This window comes from Gracilinanus agilis, chromosome 2 (genome assembly GCF_016433145.1).
Source record: "Gracilinanus agilis isolate LMUSP501 chromosome 2, AgileGrace, whole genome shotgun sequence".
In the NCBI taxonomy this organism is placed as follows: domain Eukaryota; kingdom Metazoa; phylum Chordata; class Mammalia; order Didelphimorphia; family Didelphidae; genus Gracilinanus; species Gracilinanus agilis.
Window position 1 is genome coordinate 655,057,323 of NC_058131.1, and position 14,166 is coordinate 655,071,488.

The 14,166-nt window shown below is 38.4% G+C and overlaps 1 protein-coding gene across 1 annotated transcript in view; it reads left to right on the forward strand.

Moving 5' to 3' along the window:
- ANTXRL (ANTXR like) overlaps positions 1 to 14,166 on the forward strand; it is a 96,566-nt gene that overhangs the window by 23,248 nt on the left and 59,152 nt on the right. The window contains exons 4-9 of the mRNA XM_044660227.1: positions 3,053 to 3,134; positions 3,252 to 3,285; positions 5,066 to 5,145; positions 5,262 to 5,330; positions 8,140 to 8,220; positions 8,703 to 8,763. Of these exons, the coding sequence (XP_044516162.1) occupies positions 3,053 to 3,134; positions 3,252 to 3,285; positions 5,066 to 5,145; positions 5,262 to 5,330; positions 8,140 to 8,220; positions 8,703 to 8,763 (407 nt within the window). The remainder of the gene's footprint in view (positions 1 to 3,052; positions 3,135 to 3,251; positions 3,286 to 5,065; positions 5,146 to 5,261; positions 5,331 to 8,139; positions 8,221 to 8,702; positions 8,764 to 14,166) is intronic.

The following is a 14,166-nucleotide window of genomic DNA, read 5'->3' on the forward strand; positions in this document are numbered from 1 at the left end:
TTAATGAGAAAAGGTAGAAGAGCACCTAGAGGATCGACTTAGCTCTGGGCAGAGTTGAGAAACAAAATTTGTCCAGTACTTCTCACCCTGATTTAATATCCCCCTCACCTGCCAGTGTCCCCATCAGGCGAAGCAGTGAATTCTTATGATGCAAGTCTTTGCCTCATTCTTCCTTCCACAATCAATCAAAACTTCCTACTCCTAGGTCCCATCTCCATAGGACTTTCTCTCTGACAGAAAAATGATAAACTCATCCCACTGAAGGTGTTAAAGACTGATAATGGCCTTAGCCCTTTGAGATAAAGTCCATGTATAGATCCCAAAAGCATTGCCAGTGTTGTAGCTGTTTTATTGGTTGTTGTTTGAGGGGCTTTCCCTCTCGACTGCGTGTTAAATTCAACAAATATTTTTAAGTATTTACTGTATAGGTACTAGTAATACAAAACAATACAAATTACAAAAGTATTTTTGTAATACAAAAATACAAAAAATCCCTACCTTTAAGGAGCTTATATTCCATGGATGGATAGTGTAGAAAATATGTATAGAGAAAATTACAAAATATATACAAAGTAATTTCTGGGGGGTGATGCCAGCTCCTGGTGCTACCTATAGGAGATGGTCCTTGGCTAAGCTTTAAAATCTACAAGAGATTCTGTCAAGTAGAGGTGAGGAAGGAGTCCATTTCATGCATAAGAGACAGCCTGTACAAAGACTTGGAGACTGGGGAGGTAATAGCTTGTACAGAGAAAAAGCAAGCAGGTCAGTTAGGATGTCAAGCAAGTAGAAAAGAGTAATATGCTGTCCATTGAATATTCTTCATATATGTCAACTGTGTTGGCACAGATCACTGCTGGTCTTTACAGTAAGCCAAAGGATGAAGGGCTTTAATAGCCAGAGATATTCTTGTTTATCCTAGATGTAAGAGGGAGCCAGTGCAGTTTCTAGAGCAAAGGAATGAAATGGTCGAATCTATGCTTTGGAGTTGTGTGAAGAATGGATTGGAGAGAACAAGAGACTGGAGACAGGGCTATCGGTGATGAGAGCCTACGTTAGGGTGATGAGTAGAGAGACGAGATGTAAAATATATTATGGAGTTAAAACTTAATAATCGATTAAACATGAGGTGTGAGTGAGAGGACCAAGGTTGAGGATGACAAGGAGGTTGGCAGCTTCAAAGACTGAATCTAGGGTGGTGATCTCCACAAAAAGAGAGAAATTAAAATGGGTAATCCATCCCTTCTTCACTCAGTCTTTCTTTTGTACCTAAAGGTAGAGCCAGCCAGCCCTGAGATCCTGGATTATCCATATCATCCAATAATATTGCCCTAAATTCATGCCTGTAGGACTTAGAACTGGGAAGAATTTTTGGATTCTAGATTTTGAGCTCCTTAGGACCTTAAACATTTATCTGATCTCATCTGCTTCATCTACAGAGGGGCAGTGTGTGTCCAAGTACATACAAAGAATAAGTAGACTAGCTGTCTCCTGACTTCAAATCCAATATGTTTTCCACTACATGGCTTTGCCTCTTCCTCAGATAACTCCACAAGCCTATGCTTTGCCTTGCCTGGCAGACCTAGACCCAGTATATGTCTCAATTTTTTGATTGAGTGTTATTCATCTATGCCAACTGTGTTGGCCCCAATCATCGCTGGTCTTCACAAGCCATGTGCTTTTAATAGTGGCTGACAAAATTTATGCTGCTGCTAACAACCCAGGAATTGTTGCTAAATGGTATTTCTCGTTTATAAGAAAGTTCTGTTTTTCCAAATTTGGGTGATTTAAAAAAAAGACTATTTGTAATTAAGAAAGCTAAAAACAACTTTGGCTGGAGATTCTTATAGCGTTATAGAACAAACCTGAGAGGGGGAGAACATGATGCTACAGAAACTCTGATTTCTGGAGTTAAAGGTAAAATAACTGAAATGGAGAATTGTGATGAGAGCCTGGAAAAGAATAGATAGTCTGGATAGGTACAGGAAGAGAAAAATAAAGAATGCAGAATATGAGCTCCCTGAAGGCAAGGACTTGTTTTTTTGCCCTTTTTTTTAACCATTGCCTAGAATAGAGCGCCACACATGTGAAACCCAGTGGAATTGCACCTTGGCGACGGGAGGAGGTTGTGGGGAGAGGAGGGAAGAACATGAATCTTGTAACTATGGAAAAATATTCTAAATTAATTAATTAAATGAAATTTTCCAGATTAAAAAAAAAGAATAGAGCACCCGTCACATAAGACACACATAAAAACAAAAATTTTCTTTCAAATCCAGTTCTTGCAATCCAATTCTAATCCCAAGGTACAACACTAAGAAGAGAAGGGAATAAGCATGTATAATGATAATAATAAAAATGATATCTAGCACTTAGAGTGCCTTCTGTGTGTAAATATATCATTTAATTCTCACAGCAACCCCGGGAGGTAGGTGCTATAATCATCTCCATTTTACAGTTGAAGAAACTGAGTCACATAGAGACTGAGTAATTTGCCCAGAGTCACACAGCTAGTCTAAGACTTCATTTGAATTCAGACCTTCCTGACTGCAGTTCCAGGGCTCTACTGTGCCACCAACTGCCTCTAAAAGCAATCAATAACTCAGCACATATGTACCTTGCACACTTGCTCATTATTTGTGGTCATGGGGCAAGAAATGAAATACTGCTTTATGATCATCTATGGCTCCAGACTGGATCCAGTCTTGGTGAAGGTTGTCTTCATAGGACAAAACAACCCATTTGTGTATAGGAGAAAAATCCAATCAGGTCCACCAATTTAGAGTTCCTCTCTTTCTTTTACCCTTACCTCTTCCTCCCATCTCACTTCACAGTAGAGGCAACCAGGGACTGACAAGAGGCCAGAGCAAAACCTTCTTTTGAAAACAAGGCAGCTAGTTAGAAAGACACCTAGTAGAACAGGAGCATATCACAGTCACTTGACTGTATACTTTCCTATCCAAGTGGTTTGGGGCAACACATTTATTCTATAATGCTTCAGAATCAGAAAAAAAGCATTTTTAAAGAAAACTTCAATTTTGTTTCTTTATTTCAGAGAAGCAATACGCCGGGGTCTTGAGGTCCTTCGGTATGAAGTGCCAGGAGGAGACACATTCATGCATAAAGGATTTGAAAGGGTAGAGCTCTTAGACCTGGGGGATTTCATCATGGGTTACAAATTCTGCTTTTATTGCCTTTGCTGGATTTAATTGAAGATCTAAAATATCTTTTTCTTCTTCCTCTTTTTTTAATAGGCAAATGAACAGATTTACCACGAAAATTATGGAGGTAGGATACCTGTGTGTTTCTTCTCATTGTTCCCATTTCCTCCAAGACATTTTTCCCCTGCCTTTGGCTCAGGTTAAGCAATGCCAAAGAAAAAAAAAGGGGAGGAAAGAGGGTTTAGGTTTCTAATTAAACACAGGAATTCAGTTGACAATAGACAGCTTTGATTTTCTTTTTGATTTGTTCCCAGCTGCAACAGAAGCATTCCTGTCTCTCCATTCATAGAGCAGGTCTATTTTTTGAGTTTCGGTGACTTTAACTGTTTATGGCTGTGGCATCCACATAATGCAAGAAACAGGACTATATTAGAAGAAAGCTGTCAGAATCCATGCTCCCTTTAATCTTAGACTATACTGGTAACATCATCTGAAAGATAAAAAAATGTTGAGGGGGATAATGGGGAAGGGAACTTAACTGATCCTGAAGTTTGGGCATGCCCTCAGCGTCTTAGATAAGTTAACTAAGCGAATGGTTCCATACAAGATTATATCTGACTATTTTTCTCAATTTCCTTGGACAGCTCAAAAGAATATGTCATTCTTAAACAGGAAACAGATTCTAATTCTGAAGGAAGTACTGGGGAAGAATTATATAAATAGAATCAGGCCCTTTTGTGGAAATTTGAATGAAGTATTTTACAACGCAATTTTGCCAGAGTGGTATCATGGAAAAACCATTGATTCTGAAGTCAGAGGAACTGGGTTCAGATCTTGCCTCTTCATGCTTCCTAGCTATGTGAATTTGGGCAATTGATTAATTTAATTGGATTTGAATGAATTGATTTAATTTGAATTTAATTACTTGGATTAATTTGAGATTAACTTCTTTGAGCTAAAGTGCTTTCTCTGTAAAATGAGAGATGTAGACTAGGTTGCCCCCGGAAGATCCCTCCTGTGAACCTAAAATCTAATCCTTTATAACTGACAGGATTTCACATTCTTTTCTCAGCACAAATTTAACCACAAAGAATGGTAATAAGTTGGTTTACCCATAAGGTTTTACTCTTACCATTAAGTCTCTAGTTCATAACATTTTGTGACAAATGCTCAGATAATCTAACTAAATAAATATACTAGCTGGTTTAGTGGATTCTTAGAACCCAGGAGATCCTGAGTTCAAATCTGGCCTCAGATACTTCCTAGCTGTGTGACTCTTCAAGTCGCCTAACCCTTACCACTCTTCTGTGTTAGAACCAATACACAGTATTGATTACAAGGTAGAAGATAAGGGTTATTTTTTTTAAGGAACAAACTAAGATTCTCTCTAATTCACTTCTATTGGCATTACCAATGTGTTGTGACTGGAAGGATAACTGACTCTGTATTCAGAATATTTCTTAATTTCTAATAGAAGATTGGTATTTCTCAAGTTACTATGTGAATAGAAAGGATTGCATCCACGATGGATTGAATAGGGTGGTTTCCCAGGATGCCATATTTAGAGGGTGCAGACAGCACTCACAATCCTCAGCAGCATAAAAGCAACAGAATTCAGCACCTAGTTAGCAAAAATAATTAGTTAAGATAAGTTTTCAGATGGTAAACTGCAGTGAACTCCTCTTCTCCATTCCCCACCCTGCACATATTAATCCCCAATCAACAATCTCCTACTGGTGTCCAGGGCTCTCTGTCTCCCCACATTGGGTGGATGTGTCACTTTCCACAGTCCTCTAAGGTGTTCTTCATGCCACTTGCTCTATGCATGGCTTGTGGTACTTCCCCACTGCAAAAATTCCTGATTGATCCCCATGCTAATGTAACACCAATCATTGCCTTGTTCCTAGGTCTCCGTACTGCTAGTGTAATCATCGCCCTGACTGATGGAGAATTACAGAAAGAACAATTTTATTTTGCAGAGAAAGAAGTAAGTCTCATTTACCATTGAAAGCATTTCTATCCAATTCATTACAATTTTTTGAGTTTCAAATATTGTTTAAACTTTCTTGTGAAGCTTTAAACTCAATGGTGTTTTTCATTTAGGCAGACAGAGCCAGGACCTTTGGGGCTATTGTCTACTGCGTGGGAGTGAAGGATTTTAATGAGACACAGGTAACTTGGACCAAAAGTCTTTGACCGTTCTCCATTGGTGGGCCAGATGCTCAGGCAGTAGTACTAATGGTGACATTTTTGTGGCATTCATATTCTTAATAGTTAACTTTAAAAATACTAGATTTCTTCACTCTAGGAAAGTCAGTGAGACTTTTGAGGACAAAAATGTGACCCATAATTCCTCTAGAATAAATCGGGAACTTTTGAAGACTGAATTAACTCTGAAGAGGTCATGAAAATAAACAAAGTCTCAGAGCTAGAATCAGGACAGTGCAGGAGCCAGCTCAAACCATATCACAAGAGCTGATTATTAAATTTTCTATTTAATAGAAATGTGCATTTGCATTTTGTAAATCAGCAAATAATTCATATTAGGGCTTGATTTATTGTTTTGCTGATAGCCTAGACAAATAAAGTTATAGAAAAATATTAGTAATACAGCTTAAAATTAAAAGTGTACTGTGTATGAAATTTTAAAAATCTAGTTGTTAAACATTTACCTGGTTACAAGAGACTTCAGTGACTATTAGCCAAACCCCAATCTAGAACATGTTCAACAAATGATCAACCAGTTTGTTACATTCTATTTGTTTGTAATCTTTTTCCCCCATAATTTTTTGAGTACTAAGTTGCCCCTAAAGTCAATGCAAGTGAAATAATAATAGTGATAAATAATAGCAAAAACTAATTTATGTAGTGCTTTAAACTTTGTCAAACATCTAAATTGATCTTGACAACAATCAAATGAGGTAGGTGCCATGATTATCCCCACTTTACAGATGAGGAAACCAGTCCAGAGAGGGTAAACCTTGATTCACATAATTAAGCCTGAGGAATGGTCTGTACCTTTCCATCCATAGTTACATTTTATATATATATATATGCACATATATATATACATATACATATACATATACATATAATATGTCTATATTTTATTATATTATATTATTATTTATTATATATGTATGTATTTTGTAACTACACGTGTGTGTGGTCTCCCTCCATTAGAATATAAGTTTCTTGAAGACAGGCATTCTTTTGATTTTGTTATTGAATTTCTAATATTTACCACAGTGCCTAGCGTGTAGTAGACATTCAATAAATGCTTGCTTATTTGGAAGTGGTATACATTTGGGATAATGTATAGGTACATAGTCTCATGCAACTCATTTATTTTGACAGAGATTAAGCAAAGTAATGACCTCTTTTAGATTCTCCCTGGATTCATTATAACTCAGCTTTTTCCCCATTCCAGTCATGCCCAAGGAGAACAAGAAAGAGAATTTTGAAGAGACATCAGAGTTCTTACTGTGTCTTTCCCCTCTGATCAGAAGTTGAAACTACACTCTTAATAGTTACTTAAATCACTAATTTCAGTTAATTTTTCCAGGGATGTGCCCTTGAAGATTTCCTAACTAGCCTTTCCCACATAATTCTGGGCACGAGCCACTTATGCTCTTGTTCCCTGATTTTATATTAGATTGCTTTTCTTTCCTGAACCCGCAGGACTTGGAGAGAACTGTAAGGGTTAAAATAGGGGTTTGACAAAATAGGAGAGCAGCTTTTAATAATTCAAGTTTTAGTAATAACATAGTAGAGTTTTAAATGAATATTATCCCATTAAACCAGAGAAAAGAAAACTTCTAGAAGCTTTTAACAATTAACATTTTAGTTTAATTAAATAGAGATAGTAAAAGAATATAGTAAAGGAGGGAAATATAGGAAAGAGGTAGAGAAAGAAAATTTCCTAGTGTCTATACAAGTTATCCTATAACTATCTATAACTGCCTATAATTACTATCTAAAACTGCTTATATTTGCCTATAACTGCCTATAACTACTGCTAATAACAACCACCCCACAAAAAAACCCAATCCAGCCCAATCAAAACCAACCCAATCAGTGTTTAATCCAACCCCAATTAGGTCTGTCAACGAATACCAGCCACTTCCAAAAAGTTCAAGGACGGATAAAAAACCCTAATAGCACAAACCAAAAGTCAAAAAGCCCTCTAAAGCCTAAAGCCAAAAGCCCTCTCAGTAAGTTCAGGCCTGCCTTTATATTCCAGCAACTAAATGCCACCCCACACCACCAACAACCAACCCCCAATGACCAATCACACTCAGCAGCCAACTTCCCACAATTACCAGCCCTAAATGTCAGCAACTGACAGTCCTACTGACCAACATTTGGCCTCTTTTATAGCCTCCTCCTACCTCACTTTCTGTCTTTATGGTTCCTCCTTCCTCTCTCTATGGTTTCTACTTCCTATCACTGTGGGCTGATTAATCCTACACATCTCTATGTTAAGAGGAACTCCAGGTCCCCCCATTAAATTAAAAAAGGAATAAAGAATTCCTTTTCACAGAACGCTTTCACTTTCACAACTCTTCCTATATCCCCATCAATGATCCCTATGCCTCTCTCAGGAAGGTGCATCCCCAAATCTTAATCTCCAAGCTATCCTTTCTGCTCAAATACCCATCCCCTAGAACAGTAGCATGCCAGCCAGCCATTTATACTTCAATTTCTTTGGCATCAGTCAAGCTGGACAAACTCCAATCTCTAAAGATTCTGGGAAAAGGAATTTGTTCAAATGATAAAAATTTGAGCAATTAAAAAAGAAAAGCTAGTTTTGAGGGTGAGGTTAAAACAAACATTATTCCTAAGGATGATCTATTGGATATTTGTAAGGAAAATAAGAAAATAGTTTCCAGTAATTAATTCTGAGAAGTGTAAATCTCCACCAGTACTTGGGCATTCAGCCTCTGGTTTTTCTGTGGAATCATTGTTCTTTTCTTTGCAGCTGTCAACAATTGCTGATAGCATTGACCATGTGTTCCCTGTTACGGGTGGATTTCATGCCCTTCGAGGCGTCATTGACTCAGTGAGTATGAGACAAATAAAGATGGTAGGCCTTTTTCTTACTCTAGAGAAAAAAAGAATCTTCATTTTCAGAGATATAACCAGGGTGGAGTTGTCTGCCTTTACCCCAAGGAATTTTTGTATTTGGAAAGTGCTGACGGTTTTTTTAGTCCTTTAGCAATAGAGAAATGAAAGTCTACAAACTGGTTAGCAAGAAAAATTTATTAAAACTGGAAGTTACCAAATGATGAAATGGGCAAGATTTTTCCACACTGCCCTATTTTCCCTCTCCTCCCCAAAATATGGAGCTCTCCGTCACCAGTATCTTACAACTATTCCCTCCCCACCACAGAGTGCTGGGCAGTGCCTTACACCCCCCACCCTCTTAGCTAATGACTTGCTTCCTGTTGCTTACTCTGGGTCTGGTTTGGGTACTTGCCCTAAGCCCTACAATTCCAAGTTGTGGCACTGACTTTCTAATCCTCCCAACTATTTGCTTTGTAGATCCTGAAGAAATCCTGCATTGAAATCTTAGCAGTGGAGCCTTCTAGCGTGTGTGCAGGAGGTGAGTTGGTATCATTAAATTACGGTAAAGCAAAAAAGCTGTAGATCCAGATAAATGCACATAATATGTGTTAGCTACATGGGTGATGAGTAGTGGTAATAATAATCATAAATAACCAGAGGGCTTAAGAGTTATAAAAAATGTTTAATATCCATTATCCCATTTGGTCCTCATAACAACCTTGTAGGATATCAGTATAGTGCAACTATGATTATCTCCATTTTACAGATGGAAGACTGAGAGAAGTTAAGAAAGTTACCTAAGGTCACCCGATCATAAAGGGAGAGAACTGGGGTTCAAACTCATGCCTTCTCTGGATGTCTGGTGCCCCTTTTTACCTACTCTACTACCTGATCTGATGAGAGATATGTGGCAAGATGTTTGGGGATTTGAGATTAATTTTTTTGCCCTGTTCATCATGAAAGAGCCTAAGGTGGTACTTTTGTGATCTGTGCTGGAGCAGTCTTCATCTAGGGCAGCTAGAATGCTAGGCTGTAGTCAGGAAAATTCTCAAATCCAGCCTCTGATTTTTCTTAACTATGTGACCCTGGGCAAGCCACTTAACCCTGTTTGCCTCAGTTTCCTCATCTGTAAAATGACCTAGAGAAAGAAATGGCAAACCATTCCATCATCTTTGCCAAGAAAACCCCAAATGGGGTCACAAAGAGTTGGACACAACTGAAAAATGATTGAACAGAAGACCTAAACAGTGCAGACTTTTAGAATATCTCTCTTCAATTCGTGGGTTATAAGAATTGTCATGAGAGTTTATTAAAGCATGCTATGGGGGACTTATGTAAACAGTTATGGATATTCTGAACCCAGCTCATAAACTGTCCCTTGGCCATGCAGGCATGAGCTGCCAACATTATCTTGTTTCATTTTGGCGAGGACAGACCAGTAGGTTTGGGGCAGAAACACTGGGTTTTTTAGGCAACATTTTTGAAGCATGCTGGGAAAGAATTTCTGTCAAATTGTTATTAAAGATGTTTGAAAGGGGAGGCCTATTTAGTATGAAATGGCAATGCTCGAATCAGTATAAAAGATTTCTTTCTTCTCAGAGTTTCCAGTTTCTTCATCTGTAGAAAGAAGGGGTTGGACTAGCTTCTCTCTAACATTCTCTGATTAATTCTTCCCATGAAAATCTGCTTAAGTACTTGTTATGCCTACTTCATGCAATTGAGAAAGAGGTGGGAGATCCAGGGAAAGAACCTGGGGGGGGTGGAAATACAGAGAGAGGGTGCCTTAGAGAAAAGGAAAAATGATTCAGGAAGTATCAGTTCTATCATTCAGAATTTTACTGTATTCTAACATCTTTAGGCTGAACTCAGTGCTATTCTCATGACCTTATTCCTTCTCATCCCATTTCTGGGGAATAGCTTGCATACTGGAAACCACTGGGCCCTATGTTATTAGAGAAATAAGATGTTTATAAAAGAAAGAGCCAGTTTGGCATAATGCATAGAGTTGAGGTTTCAAGTCCTGCTTCTGACACATGTTGGCCATGTGATGTTGGGCAAGTTAAAAACCTCTTAGTGTTCTAGGCAAGTCTCTAATACGATAAGTTGACAACCTGCATTGGTAAAGGGAATGGCCTTGCCTTGGAGTTCCCTCTGATAATGAAATCACAGATGGAGTACCTATCCTTCCCCTCCAAAATAAAAAGAAGTGAACAAAATATTTGTAAGACATTTTGACGTTTCATTGGGTTCCCAGAGAGTTAGATGCTCCCAACTTTAAGAATTGATTAGAATAAAAAATTAAAAATTTTAAAAGAAATTTTAAAAAAGAAATGCTGATAGGGTACACTGCACATCTAAGGGCAGCTGGTTGGCTCAGGGGATTGAGAGCCAGGCCTAGAGATGGGAGGTCCTAGGTAGCCTCAGATTCTTCTTAGATGTGTGACCCCGCAAGCCATTTAATTTCCATTGCCTAGCCCTTCCTGTTCTTCTGCCTTGGAACTATTAATACACAGTATTGATCCCATGATGGAAGGTAACAGTTTAGAAGAAAAAGTGAAAGGATTAAATAAGTAGAAATTGAGGAAGAAACTCTAAGAAGCAGCTATTCAACATTTGCTCGATTCAGTTTAATTCATCAAAACTTTATTAAGTACCTACTATGTGCACCGTTTACCTTTACCTACTATTTCCTATATAATGCCCTCCCCAACCCTAGATTCTGAAGATACTCTTCCTTAAGTAATCTCAAAATTTCTTCTGTTCAAATTTTAGGCCCATTTTATCTGGTTTGGCTTCCCAAACAGAGAATAGCTCCTAATAGTTCACCTCATTAGAGAGAATAGATATAGAATCCTTTATTTACCTACAATTTGCTAGCTTGGCCAAGACATTGATTAGTCAGTTTATCATTAAATATACAGTAAGTGCCTCCCATGTGCCAGGCACTGTCTTAAGCTCTGAGAATGCAAAAAAGAGGCAAAAGACAATCCTTTCCCTTAAGGAACTCCCAATCTAATAGAGGAGACAACTTGCAAACAACTAGATTCAAAGCAAACCATGTAAACTATAAAAGGCAAATAATTATGAAAGGGAAAGCACCAGAGTCAAGAGAGATTGTGAAAGGCTTTCCAATAAGATGGGAGGAAGAATATTCTTCAGACCTAACAATCTCATAATATGTATTTTTGTTGATTCCTTCTTTCATTTATTCATCCAGCATTTATTAAATCCCAACTGTGTGCAGGGTTATGCTAGGTGCTAAAAGAGTTATAAAATGAATAAGATAGGATCCCTGCCCTGGAGGGCATTATAGTCTAATTGGGAAGACAAAAATATAACAATAAATGTTATAACTTTTGTGAAATCAATAAGATCTCAGAGATGTGAGAGACTGTAATATTTGTCTCTTACTTCATAATTATATCCTTGGAGTTTCCTGGGACACATAAAAGTTAAGCAACTTGCCAAGGTCACATATAGCTAATAAGAGTCAGGAGTAGGATTTGACTCCCAGCCCAGCTCTCTATCTGTTATGCCATACTACCTCTATTGATATTAATTATTTATTAAGTACCTATTATGTGCTAGGCACTATTAGCCAGAGAGCCTAAATTATTAACATGCCCAAGCTAGTTAGAAAGCAGAAACTCTTGTGGCAGTTTTTTTTCCTGATATAGTTAGAGGGTAAGATTTGAAGACAGGAAGACCTAATTTCGAATCCTGCCTCAGACCCTTACTAGCTGTGTGTGACCCTGAGCAAGTCACTTACCTCTGCCTCAGTTTCCTCATCTGTAAAATGAGCTGAAGAAGGAAATGATAAACCACTTCAGGATCTTTGTCAAGAACACTTCAAATGGGGTCATGAAAAGTTGGATAAAATAACAGTATAATAGGGATAATAGTAGCCCCAACCTCAGGGGGTTATTGTGAGGATCCAATGAGATAACCTATGTAAGATGTTTACAAACTTTAAAGTGCTAGATAAATGCTAGCTTTATTGGCTCAGGCAAAATCCCATGACACTGACTTGCATGGAATCTTCAAAGTGGCTGTTATGACTCCATTGCTAAAAATCACTTTCTCAGCCTGAAGGCAAATCTGTAAGGCAATAATTATCTCTTGGACAATTTGCTAAGCACTAAGTATACAAAGACAGAAGGGATACAGTCTGTTCTCAAGGAGCTTACATTCCATCAGGGGACACATCGTATACAAATAGAGATAGAAACAAAATATATGTAGGGTTATGGGGTGGAAGAGACAAGTAGAAATTGGTGTACCACCAGACTTGGAGATAGGAAGTTCTGGGTTCAAATCTAGATCCAGACACTTCCTAGCAGTGTGATCCTGGGCAAGTCATTTAACTCTCATTACTTAACCCTTCCCATTCTTCTACACAATATTGATTCTAAGATAAAAGGTAAGAGTTACAAACTGAAGTTTAAAAGCATAGACTTTTACCAGTCAGACTAAATATTTAATTATGTCCCACTCTGTACTAAGTATCATTTTTTTCTCTTTATTGTCTTTATCACCCCCTCTACTGTTTTCCTTGTTTGTTTGTTTTTATATGGGCTTGATCTCCTTCTTGTCATTATTTTATTAACACTGATCACTAACCTTCCCGCTGTTATTATCAAGAGTCTTCCTGCCACTGTGATTAAAGTCACTGGGCAAATTCTTCCCAATTGTCATGAATGTCATTTCTGTTACAATCTATTTAGCCTCAGCCTTGGGTTTGGGGTTTTTACAGGAAGTCATTTACAAAAGCTTCGGCCGACTGAGCCAGTGGGCTGACGGTCGAGGACAGCTCTCTGACACCTAATGTTTTCTGACCCTAGAAATCTGTAGTGCTTGATGGTGGGAGGGAAGAAAGCGTTTGAGGCTTCATCTGCTCCTGGTGATTTAAAGTGACCAAGACATACTGCCTGGAAACAGGCTATCAGGGTGAGGCAGAGGGGCCCCACTCCCGATTTGACAGCATCATTGTTTTGATTATGCTCGTGGGACACAGATGTAATTGAAAGGTTTTGCTGGGATGTGGCATCCAAGCAGCCGTATCAAATCCCAGGTGAGGATGCAAGCTGTCAGCTTCTCATCAGAGTCACACAAGCGGAGCTGACAGTCTAACTTCCCGGCACCAGCTCCTACCCACCATCTCGCTGCCAGCGCTGCCCAGCAATTTCAGCGCTGACCTTTTTCCCTTTGCTGGCTTGTCAAAAGCTGCAACGTACAGTCTGACAGTAACGCAGGAAGAAAAGAATGAGGCCAGAGCCAGGACCTCAAATTAGATAGAATTAGCCATTTCAAGCATCCATCATCTAGAATAAATTAATGGGCAAGAGCATCTGATGATTTGGTGGGGAGGGAGCTAGAGAGAGAGAGGAGAGAGAGAGAGAGAGAGAGAGAGAGAGAGAGAGAGAGAGAGAGAGAGAGAGAGAGAGAGAGAAAGAGAGAGAGAGAGAGAGAGAGAGAGAGAGAGAGAGAGAATGATTTGTTTATAAAGAAGAGGGGATAAGCAGAATGTGAGAGAAAATATACATAGACCCAATAATTCACCATTCTGTTGTTTGTGTATTGATAGAGTTTTCCCACACTACTTACATTTTATTTCAGTAAAATCTTGATTAATCAGAATGATGAGAAATTTACTGTTAATTGGGAATGGTGGAGAAATGTTTTTATTTCACCTCTTGTTGCAAATCCGTTGAAAAAGCAGTAGAATTCCTAGATTGGTATGAGTTTAGGACTGGTAACGACATGACATCATCTCGCTTATTCCCTCTTCTTTTTGTAGTTTGGGAAAATAAATCCATAGGTGAAATGACTCTTCAGATCCACCCAGTTTCTTAGTGGTAGATCTCAGACTAGAATCCAAAACTGGTACAGGTTCTGGGTTTAATGAATATTCCTTTCTTTGATCACAGAGCTGTTACAGATC